Raw genomic sequence first — 22,744 nt, 5'->3', positions numbered from 1 at the left:
TGCAGTGCATGACCTCACACTTTCCCACATTAAACTCCATTTGCTAAGTTTTTGCCCAGTCACTCAATCTATCTATGTCCCATTGCAAAGCCACAATATCTTCATCACATCTCCTTCCACCTATTTTCATGTCATCAGCAAACTTCAACACTTTACATTCTGCTCCCTCCTCCAGGTCATCAATGTAAATCGTATATAATTGATGCCCCAAGAACTAATCCTCCACTAGTTACATCCTTCAGCCTGGAAAAGACCTGCTTACTATGCGTTAACCAGTTTTCAATCTATGCAAACACACTTCCTCCAATACCATGAACTTGTGCAGCAGCCTCTTAGGTTGCACCTTGTCAGATGCCTTTTGGAAGTCCAAGTACACTACATCTACGAGCTCCCCTCTATTGACCCTGCTTGTTACAGCTTCAAGGAACTCATGCAAATTTGTCAAACATGATTTACCTCTCATGCAACCATTAAGCTTTCCTAAACAATTATTGATTTCTTATTTGATCATTGACTCTAGCATCTTGCCAACAGTAGGTGTTAAATTAACTGGACTCGAGTTTCCCACCGTTTCTCTTCCTCTCTTTTTGAAAAAGGGAGTCACATTTGCTGTTGTCCAATCCACTGGTACCTCCTGGAATTTAGTAAGTTTTGAAAAACTTAACACAACGGGTCCACTATCTCTGCGGCTAACTCCAATAAAACTCTTGGGTGCAAACCATCAGTTCCCAGGGACTTGACTGTCTTATAGTTGTCTGCCTAACGTCTGCCTTGGCAAATAATAATTGTGCCATAATGTGCCAGCAATGATCATCTCCAACAAGAGAGAGTCTAACCCTTGATATTCAGTGGTATTACCAGCACAGAGTTCACCCAACTTTGATATCCTGAGGTTCACCATTAGCCGCATACATACCATGGCTGCAAGGGCAGGTCAGAGGCTGGGTATCCTGCAGCAAGTGACTCATCTCCTGACACCACAAGGCCTTTCCACCAACTACAAGGGATAAAGTCAGGAGTGTGGTGGAACACTCTCTACTTGCCTGGCTGAGTGCAGTTCCAACAGCTCTCGGGAAGCTCAACACCATCCAGGACAAAGCAGCCTGCTCGATTGGCACCCCCATCCACCTCCCTAAACACCCATTCCCTCCACCATCGGTGCACAGTGGCCGCAATTCCAAAATCTACAGCAACGGCAAACTACACTGCAGGGCCCAGGCTACTCCAACAGCACCTCCCAAACCCATGATCTCCAACATCAAGAAGGGCAAGGGAAGTAGGTGCATGAGAATGCCACCACCTGCAGGTTCCCCTCCAAGTCGAATACAATCCTCACTTGGAAGTATATCACCGGCCTTTCATCATTGCTGGGTCTAAATCCTGGCACTTCCTCCCCAACAGCTTCTCCAGAAGGACGGCAATGGTTCAAGTGGTTCACCTTCTTCTTAAAGGCCACTTGGAACGGACAATAAATATTGGCCTTGCCAGTGATGCCTGCCTCTCAAGCAATTAATAAAGTCACTTCTGTGTGAGATTGGGCATAACAAGATGATAAATAATCCAATTTCTTGACAGTCATTTCTTAAACAGAATTTTACTTTGAAAATGTAGTCAGAGGGGGATTCAATGCCGAGGGAGAAAGAAGTCCTGCCACTGGTCTCCAATCCTTTTGGTGGTTAATGTATGCTTGAGATCATAGGTAGTCAAAAGTTTTGTCCATTGTTTTAATGCTTAGTGCAAGTTAGTTTGATTAATTACAACAACATAGATTAAAAAGTAAAATATAAATATTATGACAAAGAGGTTGTGTGTCTACACTGCAAGATGTGGGAGTTTGCGGGCAATGAGGTTGTTCCAAGCAAAGACATTTACGATAGATAGCCCTCTCTTGAATCTCTCTGGCTCACTGAAATTGCGCTGGGGTGTGTTGGAGACACTCCAGAGTAGGCGGAGTACCTGGACGGTTTGCTCCATACTTTGGTCACATTTTAGAGAGGTGCAGGATTCGATCAGGATTGGTAACTAAAAGTGCAGGGAGTATTGGGAATGTAAATGGGATGAAAAATGAGGACCCACAGAAACTGATCCTGTCTAGCACCCAGACATACTTGATATCTAAGAGAATGATAATGAAAACCAGAGCATGGCACCTTGAAGCAGGAGGCTGTCTAGCAAAGGGAGGGGGAGTTGTGAGGGTATTCCATAATTAGAAGGACAGATGGCATCCTTCGTAAGGGGATATTGCCTCTCAGGTGAGGGGCATCTCAAACCACCTGAAAGAAGATTAGAGAGGGAGAGGGTGGATCCGGTCATTTGGCCCATGTTAGGACCAGCAATATCAGAAAGAGAAGAAGACATCCTGTTTGGAGTTCCTGGAGCTCGGAGCTGAATTAAAGAGTTGAACTTTAAAGATTAAATGTTCTGGATTATTACCCGAATCAGATTAGGATTATTACCCGAATCAGACATGGCACTGTTGGAAACTATATTTGGGCAAGCTCCACCTGAACTGGATTAGGACCAGGATCCTGACAGAATGGATAAGTTGGATGTTAAACTGGTAAATGGCAGGGTGGATGGGGCAGCTTGGGGAAAAAGATAGTGTTGATAATAGTTCTAATGCAAATTAATAGAAAGAGAGTCGAGTGCATGTCAGCAGTTGTGCTGTTGGCATGGCAAGTTAGGATCTAAAGTAATTAAACCCGGAGAGAAAAATGGGCCCCAATTTTGCAAGGAAATGTTAGGATTTACCTTCGTAATGGCCAACACTGACCCAGGAACTGTCAGCAACCTCAGGATTCCCGTGCAATCACACAAGTCCCCAAGTTTGGGGTCAGCTGCTGGCAGTTGTTACTCTGAATGCTGGAGAGAGAACAAAGTTATGGAAATTCCCTCCGTCTTACGATGAGGAATCCACTTAACATCTTGCTTCCAGTGGAGAGGACCGGCTCTGAGGGAATTTGGTAAGTGTCAGTTAATTTGTTTACCAAATTGTTTGAGTTTATTTTAATGTTTTAGGTGCTTTTTGTTATTTAAATAGGTTTTAACACGCTTAATCAATTTTGAAAATAGAAATGTTTTAGTTTGTAGAAATGTTCAGAGGCGTAGAAGTACTCCACAGCCTGGAAAAGCACATTAGACTGATGGCGCAGAATCTCAAGAAATGTTTACTGTGACGGTGCAGAAGTTATGGAAGATTCTTTTGTAATGAATGCGGTGAAAGACCTTTGCATGGTGCTCACTGCCATTCCAGAGCACACGGAGGAAAATAGAACATAGAACACTACAGCACAGTACAGGCCCTTCGGCCCACAATGTTGTGCCGACATTTTATCCTGCTCTAAGATCTATCTAACCCTTCCCTCCCACATAGCCCCCTAATTTTCTATCATTCATGTGTCTATCTAAGAGTCTCTTAAATGTCCCTAATGTATCTGCCCTCACAACCTCTGCCAGCAGTGCGTTCCACACACCCACCACTCTCTATGTAAAAAAACTTACCCCTGACATCCCCCTTATACCTTCCTCCAATCACCTTAAAATTATGTCCCCTCAATGTTGCCCTGGGAAAAAGTCTCTGACTGTCCACTCGATAAATGCCTCTTATCATCTTGTACACCTCTATCAAGTCACCTCTCATCCTCCTTCTCTCCAAAGAGAAAAAGCCCCAACTCGCTCATCCTAGCCTCATAAGACATGCTCTCCAATCCAGGCAACATCCTGGTAAATCTCTTTTGCACCTTCTCTAAAGCTTCCACATCCCTCCTATAATGAGGTGACCAGAACTGAACACAATACTCCAAGTGTGGTCTGACCAAAGTTCTATAGAGCTGCAACATCACCTCGCGGCTCTTGAACTCAGTGCCCCGACTAATGAAGGCCAACACTCCATACGCCGCCTTAACAACCCTATCGACCTGCGCAGCAACCTTGAGGGATCTATGGACGTGGACCCCAAGATCCCTCTGTTCCTCCACACTGCTAAGAGTCCTGCCATTAACCTTGTATTCTGCCTTCAAAATCGATCTCCTGAAGTATATCACTTCACACTTATCCGGGTTGAACTCCGTCTGCCACTTCTCAGCCCAGCTCTGCATTCTATCAATATCCTGTTGTAATCTACAGCAACCTTCTACGCTATCCACAACACCACCAACCTATGTATCATCAGCAAACTTACTAACCCACCCTTCCACATCCTAATCTAAGTCATTTATAAAAATCACAAAGAGCAGGGGTCCCAGAACAGGTTCCTGCAGAACACCACTGGTCACAGACCTCCAGGCAGAATACGCTCCATCTACCACCACCCTCTGTCTCCTATGGGCGAGCCAATTCTGAATCCACGCAGCCAAGTTTCCCTGGATCCCATGCCTCCTGACTTTCTGAATAAGCCTTCCATGAGGAACCTTATCAAACGCCTTATTAAAATCCATGTACGCCACATCCACTGCTCTATCAATATGCTTTGTTATATCCTCAAAGAATTCAATCAGGCTCATGAGGCATGACCTGCCCCTCACAAAACCGTGCTGACTGTCCCTAATCAGCCTATGCTTCTCTAAATGCCCATAAATCCTGTCTCTAAGAATCTTCTCCAGTAATTTGCCCACCACTGAAGTAAGACTCACTGGTCTGTAATTCCCAGGGTTATTCCTAGTTCCTTTCTTAAACAAAGGAACAACATTTGCCACCCTCCAATCATCTGGCACTACTCCTGTGGCCAGTGAGGACACAAAGATTGTCGCCAAAGGCACAGCAATCTCTTCCCTAGCTTCCCGTAATAACATTGGATATATCCCGTCTGGGCCTGGTGACTTGTCTATCCTAATGTTTTTCAATAGTTCCAGCACATCCTCTTTCCTCACGTCGACATGCCCTAGCACATCAGCCTGTCGTACGCTATCCTCACAAACGTCAATGTCTCCCTCTCTGGTGAATACAGAAGCAAAGTATTCATTAAGGACCTCCCTTCCCTCATCCGACTCCAGGCACATGTTTCCTCTTTTATCCCTGATCGGTCCTACCCTCACTCTAGTCATCCTCTTATTCTTCACATACGTGTAGAACGCATAGGGGTCTTCCTTGATCCTACTCACCAAGGACTTCTCATGCCCCCTTCTAACTCTCCTAAGTCCATTCTTAAGCTCCCTCCTGGCTACTTTGTAACTCTCCAGAGCCCTGTCTGATCCTTGCTTTCTAAACCTCAGGTAAGCTTCTATCTTCCTCTTGGCAAGATATTCTATATCTCGTGTCAACCACGGTTCCTTCACTCTCCCATTCTTACCCTGCCTCAGTGGGACAAACCTATCCAGAACCCCATGCAAGTATTCCTTAAACAACCTCCATATTTCCGTTGTGCACTTCCCCAAGAACATCTGTTCCCAATTTACACTCCCAAGTTCCTGCCTAATAGGTAGTCACAGTCCAGGTCATGGGCAGCAGGAGCCGGGAGGAGGATTGGGGGTATCAGCGGTCATCACCTGCTTGGGAATGCTGGGGGTCGGGCCTGTGTGGGTGGTGATTACAAGGGGGATGGTTGGGGAAGACCTGAGGTGGGGTGAATATGCAACTTACAGCCCAGACTCCACAGGCTGGGACCTGGTGAGGGAGATCGTGTGAAGCAGTCCATATATGCTGTGAAGACCGGCTTGTGCACACTTGGTTGGTGCTGTGCGAGTATGGACCAAAAGCATGGAAGTGGCAGCCAGACGTTGGATCCCGTTCTGCACGTGCAGCCTCCTCCACACATCAACTTGTCAGACAGATGGATAGCACGAAAGGAAACCTTCGGACTTCGTGATCCATGGAGCAAGACCGCCGATTTTCGCTGAATTATTTCATGGAAATTGCATCACATAGATCACAACACACCATGTTACAGGTCACAATTTCCAGGGCAAAATGTTTTGACACCTTTGGTAGCCAGCCAAACAAAGGGGGAAGAGCTGAGCTGTCTGTCAATATTTTTCTCAGCTTTTTTGTGGGTTGGGATTGTTCTGGCATCCATTTCCACCCTGCTCCCAACCCCACTACCCTTGCAACCACTCCTATCAGGAAATGCCTTGTCAATACCGAGGGCCTCAGCATCAGCTTGTCCCAGAAGCTGCTCAATGGAGGAGCTGCAGAATGTACCAGGTAAGTCCAAACTATCTTTGAAGGTTAGCCACCAGCCGCACATTCTGGGCCATAAAATATGTGAATAAAACATTGGTGGGTGTGGGGATTAAATCTCTTCTCAGGTAGAACCATGGGGCTGAGATGACTTGCTTTCACTCAAGTTTTGTGGGTTCTCAGATAATAGAAACACAGTTGAGGGAGGGGCAGGACCAGCAGTTCAATGTTCCAGGTCACAGATTCTACAGGCATGATAGAGGTAAGAGAAGAGGGAGAGTTGTGATATTGATCAGGAAGAACATCACGGCAGTACTGAGAGAGGATATTCTTGGGGGATCGTCCAGTGAGGCTATATGGGTGGAACTGAGAAACAAGAAGGGAGTGGTCACTTTGATGGCAATGTATTATAGGCCCCCCAATAGTCCACAGAAATTAAAGGAGCAAATATTTAGGGCAGTCGCAGATAGCTGTAAGAGTAATCGGATTGTAATATTAGGTGACTTCAACTTCCCTTGTATTGATGGAGACTGCCATAGTGCAAAGGGCTTGGATGGGGTGGAATTTGTTAAATGTGTCCAGGAAAGTTTTCCCAAATAATATGTAGATGGTCCTACCAGAGACAGGGCAACACTGGACCTCCTACTGGGAAATGAGGCTGGGCAAGTGATTGAAGTGTCATTGAGGGAGCACTTTGGGACCAGTGACCATAATTCTATTAGTTTTAAATTAGTTATGGAAAAAGCTAGGACTGGTCCACAGGTTAAATTGCTAAATTGGGGTAAGGCAAATTTTGATGTCATTAGACAGGAACTTGCAATGGTTGATTGGGAGAGGCAGTTGGCAAGTAAAGGGATGTCTGGCAAGTGGGAAGCTTTTAAAAGAGAGAGGGAGAGTTCAGGGACAGCATGTACCTGTTATACTGAAGGGCAAGAATGGCAGGATTAGGGAACCTGGCTGACGAGGGATATTGAGGCTCTGGTCAGGATAAAGCTGGCATGGGTCAGGTACAGTTAGCTGGGATCAAGTGAAACACCTGATGAGTTTTAGAATTGTACTTAAGAGGGAAATTGGGAGGGCAAAAAGAGGACATAAGATAGCTCTGGCAGATAACATCAAGGAGAATCCAAAAAGATTCTACCAAGTATATTAAGAGCAAAAGGGTAATTAGGGAGAAGATAGATCCACTTAAGGATCAATGTGGTCATCTATGTGTGGAGCCACAGGAGATGGGTGAGGTCTTAAATGGATGTTTCTCATCTGTGTTTACTGTGAAGGAGTTCATGGAAGGTAAGGAATTAAGGGAAAATGAATTGTGATGACTTGGAACGTATCCACACTACAAAAGAGAAGGTGCTGGCAGTCTTAAAGCATATTAAGGTGGATAAGTCCCCAGGGCCTGACTATGAGTATCGTAGGACATTGTGAAAAGCTGGGGAAGAAACTGCTAGGCCCTGACAGAGAGATTTGCATCATCTTTAGCCAGGGGGAGAGGTACCTGAAGACTGGAGGATGGCTAATGTGCTGTAATTTAAGAAGAGCTGCAAGGACAAGCCAGAGAACTACGGGCCGGTGAGTCTAACATTAGTGGTGGGCAAGTTACCAGAGGGGATTCTGAGGGACAGGATCTACCAGCATTTGGATAGACAAGGACTGATTAGGGATGGTCAGCATGGCTTTGTGTGTGGGAAATTAGGTCTCACAAATGGTATTGACATTTTTAGAGTCACAGAGTCATAGAGCAATACAGCACGGATACAGGCCCTTTGGCCCAACCAGTCCATGCTAACCACGGTGCCCACCCATCTTGTCCCAATTTCCTGCATTCGGCCCATATCCCTCTAAGCCCCGCCCCTCCATGTACCTATCCAAGTGCTTCTTAAATGATACTATTGTACCTGCCTCAACCACTTCCTCTGGCAGCTCGTTCCATATACCCACCACCCTCTGTGTGAAAAGTTGCCCCTCAGGTCCCTTTTAAACCTTTCCCCTCTCACCCTAAACCTATGCCCCCTAGTTTTGGACTCCCCTACCCTGGGGAAAAGACTGTTATTATCCACCTTATCTATGCCTCTCATAATTTTAAACACTTCTATAAGGTCGCCCCTCATTCTCCTATGTTCCAAGGAATAAAGACCCAGCCTGGGCAACCTCTCTCTATAACTCAGGCCCTCCAGTCCTGGCAACATCCTCGTAAATTTTTTCTGCACTCCTTCCAGTTTAACCACGTCTTTTCTATAACAGGGTGACCAAAACTGTACACAGTGCTCCAGTGCGGCCTCACCAACGACTTATACAACTGCAACATAATGTCCCAACTCCTGTACTCAGTGCCCTGACTGATGCGTGCTAAATGCCTCTATCACCACCCTGTCTATCTGTGAGGCTGCTTTCAACAAACTATGCACTTGTACTCCTCGGTCCCTCTGTTCCATTACACCCCCTGGTGCCCTACCGTTCAAAGTACAAGTCCTACGCTGGTTTGCCTTTCCAAAATGCATCACCTCATCTGTACTGAAATCCATTTGCCACTCCTCAGCCCACTTCCCTAACTGATCAAGATCCCCCTGTAATCTACGATAACCTTCTTCGCTACCAACAACATCTCCTAATTTCGTATCATCTGCAAACATATTGATCAAGCCTTCTGCATTCGCATCCAAATCTAATTAATGAATGACAAGGGTCCTAATACAGACCCCTGCAGTAAACCACTAGTCACTGGCCTCCACAACATTCAACCACCACATACTGCTTCCTGCCTCTAAGCCAATTTTGCATCCACTTAACTAGATTCCATGGGACCTAACCTTCCAGACCAGCCTACCATGCGGGACCTTGTCGAAGGCCTTGCTAAAGTCCAAATGGACAACATCCACTGCCCTACACTCATCTACCTTTATGGTTACCTCTTCAAAAAACTCTAAAAGGTTCGTCAAGCATCACTTCCCACGCACAAAGCCATGCTGACTCCTAATTGGAAGCTGCTATCCAAATGCTAGTAGAACAACAAGATGCTGGAGGAACTCAGCAGGCCAGGCAGCATCCGTGCAGGAGAGCAGGCAGAAAATGTTTCGGGTCAGGACCCTTCTTCAAGACTGAAGGTAGGAAAAGGGGAAGCCCGATATATAGGAGGGAAAAGCAGAGCAGTGATAGGTGGACAACAGAGGGGAGGCGGGGTGGGCACAGGGTGGTGATAGGTAGATGCAGGTAAGAGATAGTGATAGGCAGGTGTGGGGGAGGAGGGGAGAGCAGATCCATCGGGGGATGGGTCAAAGGTGAGGAGGCAGGTGGCATGGGAGGGGAGGGGAGGAAAAGGAGAGAGAAAAAACAGCGAAGAAAAAAGAGGAAAGGGAAGAAAAGGTGGGGGGGGGTTGGTTTACTTAAAGTGGGAGAATTCGATGCTCATGTCGTTCGGCTGCAAGGTCCCTAGTCTGTGCTTGGACCTCTTAAGAAGCTCCTAAGCTCACTACTTTGATCACACTTGAGCCCTAATTCCACTGCTTTAGGCTCAGTGTCAAACTTTGGAAATGTTTGTGACACATTAAAGACAGATTATGATGGCAACCTGAAGAAACAACAAGATGCTGGAGGAACTCAGCAGGTCAGGCAGCATCCACAGAGAAAAACAGTCGACGCGTCGGGTCAGGACCCTTCTTCAGGACTGCAGATGGGAAAAGGGGAAGCCCAGTATATGGGGGGGGGGGGGAGAATAGGTCTTGCCAATGCAGACCAGGTGATCATTTCACAGAACACCTGCGCTCCATCTGTAGCCATGATCTGCATCTCCCCATTGTCGGTCACTTCAACTCCCCCTCCCACACTGTCACAGATTTCTCAGTCCTCGGCCTCCTCCACTGCTGGGAGAAGTCCAAACGCAAACTGGAGGAACAGCACCAGGGCGGCACGGTAGCGTAGCAGTTAGCACGACGCTATTACAGCGCCAGCGATCGGGGTTCAATTCCTGTCACTGTCTGCAAGGAGTTTGTATCTTCTCCCGTGTCTGCGTGGGTTTCCTCCGGGTGCTCCGGTTTCCTCCCACATTGCAAAGACATACGGGTAGGTTAATTTGGGTTTAAAATGGGTGGTGCAGACTCATTGGGCCGGAAGGGCCTGTTACCATGCTGTAAATAAAATTTAATAAAAAAGCACCTTATTTTCTGTCTTGGGACCTTGCAGCCTAATGGCATGAACATTGAATTCTCCCACTTTAAGTAAACCAACCCCCCCCCCCCCACCTTGCCTGTTCTTCCCTTTCTCTCTCTTTTCTCCTCGCCATTTTTTCTCGCTCCTTTTCCTTTCCTCCCCTCCCCCTATGCCACCTGTCTCCTTACCTTTGACCCATCCCCCGGTGGGTCTGCTCTCCCCTCCTCCCCCACACCTGCCCATCACTAGCTCTTACCTGAATCTACCTTGTGCCCACCCTGCCTCCCCTCTTTCGTCCACCTATCACTGCTCTGTTTTTCCCCCCTGTATATAGGGCTCCCCCTTTTCCTACCTTCAGTCCTGAGGAAGAATCCTGACCCAAAACGTTGACCACCTGCTTTTCTCCACGGATGCTGCCTGGCCTGCTGAGTTCCTCCAGCATCTTGTTGTTTTTTTCATCTAGATTCCAGCATCTGCAGTCCTTTGTTTCTCAAATGCTGATAGATCCAGTCCCTCAGAATTCCCTCCAGTAAATTCCCCACCACTGATGTCAGGCTGACCGGCCTGTAGTTCCCTACCTTGTCCTTGCTTAAACAACGGAACAACATTAGCCACCTTCCAGTCTTCGGGAACTTCACCAGCAGCTAATAATGAAGCACAAATCTCTGCAAGGGCCTCCACAATTTCTTCTCTAGCCTCCCACAAAGTCCTAGGATGCACTCGGTCAGGCACTGGGGATTTATCCACCTTAAAGCACCGAAACGCTTAAAATATCTCCTCGCCGGTAATACAAATGTTCTCCAAAACATCTCCACATTTGCCCTTATCTCTTGAGTGACCTCTTCATTTTTGAAGAGGTGTCAAAGAGGATTGACAAGGGCAGGGTGGTAGATGTTATCTACATGGACTTCAGCAAGGTTTTTGACAAGGTCCTGCCAGGTAGGCTGGTGCAGAAGGTGAGATCACGTGGGATCCAGGGTGAGCTAGCCCAATTGGATACAAAGTTAGCTTGGTGGTAGGAGTCAGGGAGTGGCAGTGGAGAGTTGTTATTCAGATTGGAGGCTCATGACTAGTGTTGAGCCGCAGGGATCAGAGCTGGGTCCGCTGTGGGTTGTCATTTATATTAATGATTAGTACAAGAATGTAGTTGGGAGGGTTAGTAAGTTTTCAGATGACACCAAAATTGATGGTATGGTGGACAGTGAAGACAGTTATTTAAGATTACAATGGGATCTAAATCAACTGAAGAGGTGAGCCAAGGAACGGCAGATGGAATTTAACTCGGACAGGTACAAGGTGTTGCACTTTGGTTAGCTAAACTAGGTAAGAACTAACCCAGAAAATGGCAGGGCCCTAGAGAGTATTGTGGAACAGAGACCTCGGGGTACAGGTATATAGTTCCCTGAAAGTGGAGACACAGGTAGACAGGGTGGTGAAGAAGGCATTTAGCATGCTTGCCTTCGTCAGTCAGTTCATCAAATACACGAGTTGGGGCGTAAAGTTGCAACTGTACAAGTCATTGGTGAGACCACACTTGGAGCACTGTGTGCAGTTCTGGTCACCCTGCTATAGGAAGGATGCTGTTAAGCTGGAGAGGCTGCAGAGAAGATTCACGAGGATGTTGCTGGGACTGGAGGGCTTCAGTTATAAGGAGAGGCTGGATAGGCTGAGACCTTTTTCCCTGGAGTGTAGGGGGTTGGGGGGGGGGGTGACCCTATAGAGGTTTACAAGATCATGAGGGGCACGGATAAGGTGAATGATCAGTCTTTCTCCCAGGACAGGGGAGTCTAAAACTAGAGGGCACAGGTTTAAGGTGAGAGGGGAAAGATTTAAAGGGGACCTGAGGGGCAAGTTTTTCACACAGAGGGTGGTGGGTACATGGAAAGAGCTGCCAGAGGAAGTGGTAGAGGCGGGTACAGTTACAACGTTTAAAAGACACTTGGACAGGTACATGGGTAGGAAAGGTTTAGAGGGGTATAGGCCAAACTCAGGCAAATGGGACTCGCTCAGATAGACGACTTACTTGGTCAACATGAATGAGTCGGGACGATGCTACATAACTATGACCGATGAGGCTCTGCTACAGATGGGGCAGGGGATACTCGATGGCGGGGCAGATAGGGACTCTGTGACGTGACATCATTCCATGTGTACAAGAAGAATGGACAAGATTCTTTGTACCATCCTTCTCCATTTTGAGTTCTTGACCCAGGAATCCCCACAAAGCGAATAGAAGAAATAATTCAAGGGTATCCTCAAAGCCGCCTTGAAAAAGTAAAGCTAATAGATGTTCTTTATAGAACACATGGAATATAAGGCACAACTTGAACTTGGATGGTCTAGTATGGTAGTTATTACTGAGATGTGGCTGAAACTGCAAAGCAAATATACTAGTTTACAAGATCTACAGGAATGATACAGAGAATGGTGGTGGAGGAGGGGATGCAGTGATTAAAGATGTAGTCACTTCAGTGACGAGAGAGGATCTAACAAGAGGTAAGCAGGCAGTGGAGACTTAATGGATAGAATTAAAAAATAGAAAAGGATTTAAGATTGTATCAGGAACTGTGTGAGGCCTCCAGGTAGCAGATATAAGGTGTCAGAATGCATAAATGCAGAAGTCAAAAAGTAAAAAGCCAGCAGATGCTAGAAATCTGACCAAAAAAAAAGAAAATGCTGGCCAGGGAGCAAATACCAAACCTAAAAAAAAGCCAGAAGACTGGAAATGTTTGGAAACCAATGATGAAAAAAAACTATAAAGAGGGAGAAGATAGAGGAGAGTAAACCAGCAAGTAATATTCAATAGACTATAAGAGCTTCTACAGGGATATAACAGGGAAGTGAATAGCTAAAGTAAATGCTGGTCCCTTAGAGGATGTGACTGGTGAATTAATGATGGAAAGAGAAAAATGGCATTGAGCCTAAATAAATTTTGTGTTGGTCAATACAGTAGAAAACACCAAGAACATCTCAATAGTAAGAGATAATCAAGGGCTATGGGAGGGAGGACGTTGAAACAATCTATTATTAGCAAAATGTACAAGGCCAACTAACGGGGCTAAAGGCCAACAAGTCCTCTGGACCTAACAGCCTGCGTGCTCTAGTCATGTAGTGGCCGCAAAGATAGTGGAATTATTGATGATAATCTACCAAAATTTTTCTGGGTTCTGGAGAGGTCCCAATGACTGGAAAGCCACCAATGCAACACTATTCAAGAAGGGAGACAGAAACCAGGACATTATAGACCAGTTAGTCTAGGAGGTAATGGCAAGGCATTTAGAAAACCATAAGACAAGTAGAGTCGATATGAGGGGCAAATCCCACCTGACAAAAGTTGTTAGTATCTCTTGAGGGTGTAACAAACAGGGTGGATAAAGGAGAGCCAGTAGATGTAGTATATTTGGATTTCCGGAACACATTTGATAAGGTGCCACATAAAGGTAACTGCACAGGATAAGAGCACATGGTGGTGGGTGTAGGGAAGAGAGTGGCTAAACAGAGAGGGGATAAATGGGTCATTTTCAGATTGGCAACCAGGAACTAGCGAGGAGCCACAAGGATTAGAGCTGGGCCCTTGACTACTTGTAATCTATACTGACGACTCGGATGATGGGACTGAGAATACTGGAGCCAAATTGACTGAAGGTGTGAAGATGGATGGGTTGTTAAGAGGACACACAACGACTACAACAGGATGTGGATAGATCAAAGTGAGCAAGAGGTTAGCTGATAGAGTACAATGTGGGGAAATGTGAGGTTGTCCACATTAGAAACAAGACTGGAAAAGTAAATCTTTAACTAGTGAGACGACAGAATGTTGTGGCACAAAGGAATCTGGGGGTCCTAGTATATCAAACACAACACATTACCATGCAGGTACATCAAGTAATTAGGGGGGGGGGGCCATGGACTGTTGGCCTTTATATGGAGTAGATCAGTAGGGAGGTTTTGATGCAATTTTACAGGGTGATGTTGAGACCGCACCAGGAGTACTGAGGACAACTTGATTCTCCAGTTTTAAGCAACGGTGCACTTGCATTGGAGGCAGGTAAGGTTCACTGTGTTATTCCTTGGATGAAGGGTTTGACACATGAAGAAGGGTTGGGCCTATACTCATTGGAGTTTAGAAGAATGAGAGGTGATCTTGTTTGAAATAGACAAGGGTCTAAGGGGCCCTGACAGGGTGGGTGCAGGGAGGATGTTTTCCCTGGTGGGGGTATCTAGAACTTAGGGCACAGTTTCAGAATAAGGCGTCGTCCATTTCAGATGGAGATGAGGAGGAGTTTTTTCTCTCGGACGGTGGAGACCCTTTGGCATTCTCTGCCCCAGAGAGCTGTGGAGGCGGGCTCAGTGAATATACTCAAGACAGAGGTGACAGATGTAAGGGAGTCACGAGATATGGGGAGCAAGTGGGACAGTGCTATTGAGGCTAATATTAAATTAGCTGAAATCTCATTTAAGTGACAGAGCAACCTCAAGTGGCCTACTCCTGCACCTATTTCTCCTGCGTATAGAGTTAATGTTTCAGGTCGATGACTTTTATTCAAACTGGGACAATTTAGAAAACAGTTTAAACTTGCAGAGAAGGGGTGGGGGGGGGGGGTGGGAGAAAGGATGGAGAGAACAAAGGGAATGTCTGTGCCAGTGTGGAGACCTGGAGAAGACAGTGGGTGCTGGCTGAGAGAGGTTTGTTAATGGCAGCTGATCTGTCCGGGTGAGGTGCAAATAGAGAGAGGAGAGAGAAAGCAAAGCTGGAACTGAGATACAGAACATATCACTTGCTGGAAATCTGAAATGATGGGGAACGCTGGGAAAGCTCAGGGGGTCTGGCAGCATCAGAACTGACCAGGGATTAGAAATAAAACAACTGCAGATGCCGGAAACCCCAAGTGCCTTACCGGAGCATTTAAACGTCCTTATAAACCGACTAACTCGTGTCTGATAGGTAGTGTATTTCTTATGTGTTCTGCAGCAATGACATCCCAGAACTAACAAGTGGGCAGCTATACTATGTTTGGTGATGAGTTGTGAGCTAACTTTAGCAGCACAATGTGTCTGAGCATTTGTTCACTAACAATCACAATATGATTATGTTCATTGCTGTGTTCAAAAAGAAGAAATGCAAGACACCTTCTAAGCTGCTAGATTTACCTGAGGCTGACTTCCATGTGATTCAAAGACCATCCGTGCTACACTGAGCAAATCAGTTAATAGGTAAAGCAGCAAACAATAGAGCAGTGGAACGTTTTCAAGAAAGAATTTAATGTAATACCAAACCAGTTTATACCCCTAAGGGGAAAGAGTTTTACTTGTCAAAAGAAAACAGCATAATGGCCAATTAAGGAGGTAAATGATGGCATAAGGTTGGAGAAAAGGCACAGAAAAAGAAAATAGAAAGAGCAACGAGAGTTACAAAAAGAATGCATGAAAAGAAAACTGCACAGTGTTTCCAATCAACGAAGGAACATTTATAATTATATTTGGAAAGAGTGAGGAGCAACGCAGCCCCTCAAAAGTGGATAACGGCAACACTAAACAGAAATAAGGACACAACAGGCACGTTGAATCATTTCTTTACATTGGTTTTACAACAGTCAAAGACCTGTCGAGCATCCCAAGGAAACTCACGTTAAATCGATACAGGGACTTGCCAAAATTAACATAATGAACATCATAAAGCACTAAAGAGTGGCAAAAGCCCAGGAGCAGATGATTTGCACCCCAGGGATTTAATTATTGCAGCTGCTCTAACTACAAAATATTCATTTCAGCAACCATTCCTTTCGATTGGAAAATTTTGCATGCTAACTCCACTAATTAAAAAAGTTGGGAGAGGGAAATGAGCAAATATTGGCCAGTTCATTCTAACAACTGTTGTCAGAAAAATTAATAATAATAGTCTACAATTAAGGATATTTTGACTGGATACCTTGAAAGTTTCCAGTTGATCAGAGGGCCTGCCTGGATCTGTGAACAATAGGTCATGCCTGAGGAAGGTCTTGAAAAGCTGACTAAAGTAGTGGACACAGGGATGTCCATGCAGGTTATTAACATGGATTTCCAGAAGGCATTTGGTACAGTCTCTCATTAGCAACTGTTAGCGAAGGTTGAAGTTCATGCTATTGAAAACAATTACTGACCTGGTTAGGAAAGTGGTTAAGTGGCAAAAGTCATTAGGGCTATTGGGCAGGTAATCAGATTGGCAGAATGTGACTTATGGTCTCCCATAGGTATTTGTGTTGGGGCTACAACTATTTATCTAAGTAATTTATCAATCACTTAAATAATGGGTTGGAAAGGCAGGTACCCAAGCTTACCAGTACAGATAGCATTCTGGGTACTACACCTTAGGGGAGGGGGAGAGAGAGTACCGTACCTAGACTCCAAGGGTTAAAATTACAAGGAAAGATCATGTAACATTCCCCTGAATTTAGAATATTAAGTGCCATTTGATTGAATTGCCATTTTATTGACGTGCACAAGCTTTTAGACTCCGCCTCCTGGTTTCAGACTTCCAAACCTAGATAGGGAGAAAACGTTCTGCTGGTTGCTGAGTCGAGGACCAGGGAGCAGAATCAAACTTTGAAGAGTCTGGCCTTTCAGAAGTGAAGTTAGAAAACAGTCCTACACATGCAAAGTGCAGCAGGTATTGGGAACTCATCTTCTGCAAACAGCAGTTGATGCCAAGCCAATTGTTATTTTTAAATTTGTTAACGAAGTAAAGAATATTGGAAAACTGCAGGTATATGGAGACAAATCACAGACACAACCAGACCTGATGAAGTGATGTGTGTTAATGGCCTATTCCTGTTCCAGTGGTACCATTTTGGCTGTACGTTCCCCACATATGCTGCATCAGTTTAAGGAGGGGGCTCAACACCTTCTGGTCAGTTTGGCAAAGAAAGTAAATATCAGCCTTGCCAACAATGCCATGTCCAGTCTAAGAATTAAATCAAAAGTCTATTTTCAAATTAGAAACCTCTCTCAAGGTTCCCAACACAGTAAACGTTGTCCTGTAGTTTCCAGGAATCAAAAATTACTCTCCTGGACAATGCTTCAAAGAAACTTAAGAGTAAAAAATATAGGAGCATTAAAGCAAAATGGTGTGTTTTGGACACTTCTGTGCATTAATTATAGAAAGAAATTGGGGCTTGGATATCATGCGATTATAATTCCAGGAATCCATCCAATGAGTGGTGCAATTTCAAGGCCTGTGGAAAATCCCACATAAAGGCAGCTTTACCCGGGGAAGTTCGTGCCAGCAATCATTGCACCCCATCGGAAGATTGGTCCACCTTGGATTCCCTGCAGCACAGCTGACTCCCCTACCATCAATAATGCATTACATATTTCCTCCAGCTTCCATCGGTGACCTCTCCGTTCTCTCACAGAAATACCAGGAGATGCCGCACGGGGATCAGGAACAAGACAATGAAAGGGTCAGCACTGTGACACCAATCTCCTGCACACAGCACCTGCCAGCCTCGGTGTGCGAGGGTCAGCATCATGGAGAATGATTCTCTGGAGGTCCCTCACTCTTCCCCACCTCTTTGTATGGGTCACCTGAGCTGCAGGTTGTGGCCCCTGGACCCTGAGTAGAGCTCACCTCAGTGGTGTGGGGAGTCAGTCAGGTCAGACCATCCCATGGAGGGTGTCCACACACACAGGAGAGCACCGTGTCCACACGCACAGGAGAGGGTCGTGTCCACACGCACAGGAGAGGGTCGTGTCCACACGCACACAGGAGAGGGCCGTGCCCAAATGCACACAGGAGAGGGCCGTGTCCACACGCACACAGGAGAGAGCCGTGTCCACACGCACACAGGAGAGGGCCGTGTCCACACACACAGGAGAGCACCGTGCCCAAACACACACACAGGAGAGGGCCGTGTCCACACACACACAGGAGAGCGCCGTGTCCACACACACACAGAAGAGCATTGTGTCCACACACACAGGAGACGGTCGTGTCCACACACACACACACGGGAGAGGGCCGTGGCCACACACACGGGAGAGGGCCGTGTCCACGCACATGGGAGAGGGTCGTGTCTACACACACACACACACGGGAGAGGGTCGTGTTCATACACACATACACAATAATGTACAGAACATGGACAGGTGACAGACTCTACATGGATGGATCTCAACATAGTGAACCTGGATTGGTGCCATAGAGTCTCTGTGGATGGATACTTACTGTACAGTGAATATGTGGATTCTACATGGATGGATCCCTGTATTATTGTGAAGTACACGTGGTCAGCATGGATAGAGCCTTGATACAAAGGATGATTGTGGACATACTGCCTCTGTGGATAGAGCCTTGTAATAATAAACTAAAAGGGCATCAACATAGAGAGAATGTGTGTGTGTCCTGTCGTGTGTCCAATGTGTATTGTGCATGTGCGTGTGTGTGTCTGGCTCTCTGTTTGTGAGCTTTACCCTATCAGCGTTCAAGAAGTTGCATGAATGGCACCTTGTAATGCTGCACAGAGAGTGGATCGGGCCCGGACAGAGCCCTGCTGTGCTCTCTGTAGTGCGTAGAGTATAGAAAATGCCCAGACAAACAATTTTCCTTACCTCGTAATCCACACAGTTCTCAGCTACTTATCACAGAAGAGATCAGTGTGTGAGCACCTCCACCCTCAGCAGGCTAGCTACAGTCACAACAGCACAGAATGACAACTCTTCTTGCCCATACTGGACTGTCAAAGAGATCGGAGGTTCTACATCTTCATTTCACTGTGGAGACTAATGTTTTCAGCCTGCATTTACCTTATAACTGGCACATCCTTTGTGTACTGATCTGCGCTGACATGAACAACAACCTGCATCAGATTCCTGCGTAGGTCTTACTCCGGGACAAGAGGAGCAGCGGAGTCCTTTGCCCTAATCATTGAGTGCCAGTGAGCTGCAGCCAGCTGCAGTCCACCTGAGCAGTTAAGGGGTGCTGAAGACATTTACGCAGCTTGAAGCATCAAGAGCAGGACCTGCCCTTCTGCGGGGTATCTTCCGTCCCATGTCTAGTGACTGGCAGAGATCTGGAATCTGTGCAAGCTTTGGAAAGGTCAAGAAACAAGAACTGGAGAGTCCTCATCACAAACAAGAGGCCCGTAGCCATCAGCAGACCCTGAGCTACAGAAGAAAGGCAAAGAACAAGAGTGAAGGGAGCATTTTTTTAATAGAGAACATTTGGCCGTTTACTTTGCTGGATTATATTTAAAGGGGCAGGTTTAGTTGCACGGAATTAAAGGGAGACAATTTTATACTTTAAGGTATATTGGACTGAACAACAACAGATTTAAACTGGTATATAGGCTTAGAAGGGAATTTAGTCCTTCTGGGTTTAAAAGCAAACAGTTGAATCGATTATACATGAAATGACACATTCACAGGAATCAGCCACAGATGAGCTTTGGCTCCGTAAAAAGCCACACACTGGTGGCTTGTGGATGACAGCTACAGTTATGAGAAGTGACAAGCCAATCAGAAAACACGCCAAGCGCACGGACCCCGAAAGAGGGTAGAGTTCAAGGGAGAAAGTTCGTCATTCCACAAACAAGTTGTACACGCATCTCAGTTATTCTTCCTGTGTGTGGGCTCACTTCCCCTGACAAGTCACCTGGCGGGGGTTGAGGTGGAGGAACGGTTTGCATCACGTCCTGTGCCTGTTTGCCGACCAGGGGCATCATTTCTTCTGGCCTGCAAGTCCTCCTCGGTCAAGCTGCTGAAGTCCTATTCAGGCAGGCAACAAATGAGAAGACTTGAGAGAGAAAGAGAGAGAGAGAGAGAGATGCACTGCTTCATAGTTGCTGCAATCGTGATTCAGAGAGGGGAGACATGCAAACAGATCATGGTGTGTGGAGACTTCAGACTAGAGTGCCACATTTTATCTACTGGTCACCTGCTGGGATCTACATAAACTGGTTGTTCACTAATACCCTTGAGCAGTACTTGCTGTGTGACTGTGCCTGTCTCACGCCGTGACGACGGGGGTTGTGGCTGTGAGTGGCACTGTGGATCCACAGTCATAATCCAGATCCACGATGGTGTGGATATTTGTGTTCAGACTGCTCATGGATGTTCCTGTCTGCCGATCCCGGATACTCTGGATGTAGCTCTGGAGGAGAACATGAGAAAAATGGATTTCAGTGGAATCCTGCAGCAGAAGCAGGCCATTTGGTCTGTCCGGCCTGTGCTAGCCCTTTCAGACCAGTCACACTTGGTCTTTCCCCAGTGCCCTGCAGATTCTCCCCATCCAAGTATTAATTCAATTCGATCCCCACAGCTCTATCCTCCACCCTCCCATCCCCCACACAACTTCTGGGATGCTCCATAGAACACTACAGCACAATACAGGCCCTTCGGCCCACAATGTTGTGCCAACATTTTATCCTGCTCTAAGATCTATCTAACCCTTCCCTCCCATCTCGCCTCCTATTTTTCTATCATTTATGTGTCTATCTAAGAGTCTCTTAAATGTCCCTAATGTATCTGCCCCCACAACCTCTGCCGGCAGTGCGTTCCACGCACCCACCACTCTCTGTTGAAAAAAAAACTTGCCCCTGACATCCCCCTTACACCTTCCTCCAATCACCTTAAAATTATGTCCCCTTGTGTTAGCCATTGTTGCCCTGGGAAAAAGTCTCTGACTGTCTATTCAATCTATGCCTCTTATCATCTTGTACACCTCTATCAAGTCACCTCTCATTCTCCTCCTCTCCAAAGAGAGAAGCCCTAGTTTTTCTAGCCCTCGCAAAGACGACAGGAAACCTACAACGTGACCTCCTGAATGCTCAGCACAAAGTGTCGCACCAAATATTTCCCCTCACTCGTGCTCTCATAACAAAGGGCACAAGAAAGGCCTGCAATCCAGGCATCCACCTACACAAGGGGCAAACACTGGGATCAGAAGACCGGCTGAGCAGTCAGCACTCCGGTGGTAATCAAATTCCTTTCCTTTAATTCCCTCCCATTGATTCACACAACTGGGGATTTATTTAAAATTCATCATCTGACGACTTCTGTCACTCGTGGGAGTTGCTGAAGTGCATCTGAGGGGAATCAGGATGAACACGGGAGAACGGAAGGGCAGGGGTCGGCTCGGACAGAAACAGCAGCGTAGACACGTGAAGCTGAATTGCCCATCCCGACTGCAAACGAGGGGATCCAGTGGCGCGCTGATGAATGCCAAGGCGGAAACCGAGGTGCTCTGATGATTCTACTCATGCTACAGGGGACAAGCGTTAGACTACTTGTGCGTTACCGGTGAAAGGATGTCTCCGGCGTAGCGCTTGACTGGATACGGCTTCCTGCGATATGTGCCCTCCGCCTGAGAGGCCCGGCGGCGCTTCTTTGCTTCTTTCTGTCGTATTCTCATCAACTGCACTCGCCTTTGTCGTTTGCTGATGATAACTAACGGAAAAACAAAGTGCATCGACTCATGGAGTAACACAACACAGGAACAGGCCCTTCAGCCCAACTCATCCATGCTGACCAAGATAGTCGCATTTGACCCATATCTCTCTAAACCTTTCCCATCCATGTCCCTGTCCAAGTGTCTTTTAAATGTAGTTAGTGTACCTGCCTCAACCACTTCCTCTGGCAGCTCATTCCACGTACAGACCACCCTCTGGGTGAAAAAGTTGCCCCTCAGGTTCCTATTAAATCTCTCCCCACTCACCTTAAACCTGTGCCCTCTAGTTCTTGATTCCTGGGAAACAGACTGTGTGCATTCACCCTGTCTATGCCCCTCATGATTTTATACACCTCTATAATATCACCCCTCATTCTCCTACGCTTCAATGAAAAAACGTCCAAAACCTGCTCAACCTCTCTCCATAACTCAGTCCCTCGAGTCCCGGCAACATCCTCGTAAATCTCCTCTGCACTCTCTCCAGCTTAATGACATCTTTCGTATGGCAGGGTGATCACAACTGAACACAATCTTCCAAATGCGGCCTCACCAACATCTTTTTAACATTAAAGACATTTGGAAAGCTTCTGTGAAAGGGAGACCACCTTCCTGAAAAATCCCAGGCAGTGAGTGTCACCCAGCTGAGCCAAGTCTTTCCCGTGCCCATGTGTAAGGGTCACTGGACTGAGATCAGGAGCACTGACGGCTGTGTCCCCACTTTCAGTGACCCCAGTGCTCCTAAAGATTGAACTGCAACTGTTTCCCAGCTCCTGTACTCATGCCCTGACTGATGGGAGGCCAGTGGGCCACCCTGTCTACCTGTGACGCCACTTTCAGGGAACCATGTACTCGTACTCCTGCTGTCTACATAGAGCGATCTAATGAGCCCCTCAAATCCTCCAAAGTACAGGCTGCTTTTTCATTCAAATGGCGTAGTGGTCAAACTTATTACCCAGTGCATTCCTGGTCATACCAGCTGGCAACATGCCAGGTCTGAGAGTTGGTCCATGCTCCATTCAATCTTTAGGAGCACTGGGGTCACTGAAAGTGGGGACACAGCCG

The 22,744-nt window shown here is 46.5% G+C and overlaps 1 protein-coding gene across 1 annotated transcript in view; it reads right to left on the bottom strand.

Annotated features, from left to right (window-relative positions):
• Window positions 1-12,009: 12,009 nt before the first annotated feature.
• Window positions 12,010-22,744, bottom strand: part of LOC127566940 (transmembrane protein 198-like) — a 66,522-nt gene continuing 55,787 nt past the window's right edge. The window contains exons 5-6 of the mRNA XM_052009476.1: window positions 21,533-21,681; window positions 12,010-20,386 (exon numbers count right to left, since the gene is read on the bottom strand). Of these exons, the coding sequence (XP_051865436.1) occupies window positions 20,243-20,386; window positions 21,533-21,681 (293 nt within the window). The 3' untranslated portion in view covers window positions 12,010-20,242. The remainder of the gene's footprint in view (window positions 20,387-21,532; window positions 21,682-22,744) is intronic.

This window comes from Pristis pectinata, chromosome X (genome assembly GCF_009764475.1).
Source record: "Pristis pectinata isolate sPriPec2 chromosome X, sPriPec2.1.pri, whole genome shotgun sequence".
Taxonomy (NCBI): Eukaryota; Metazoa; Chordata; class Chondrichthyes; order Rhinopristiformes; family Pristidae; genus Pristis; species Pristis pectinata.
Note: the sequence above shows the minus strand (reverse complement) of the source record. Positions and strands in the feature narration are given on the sequence as shown.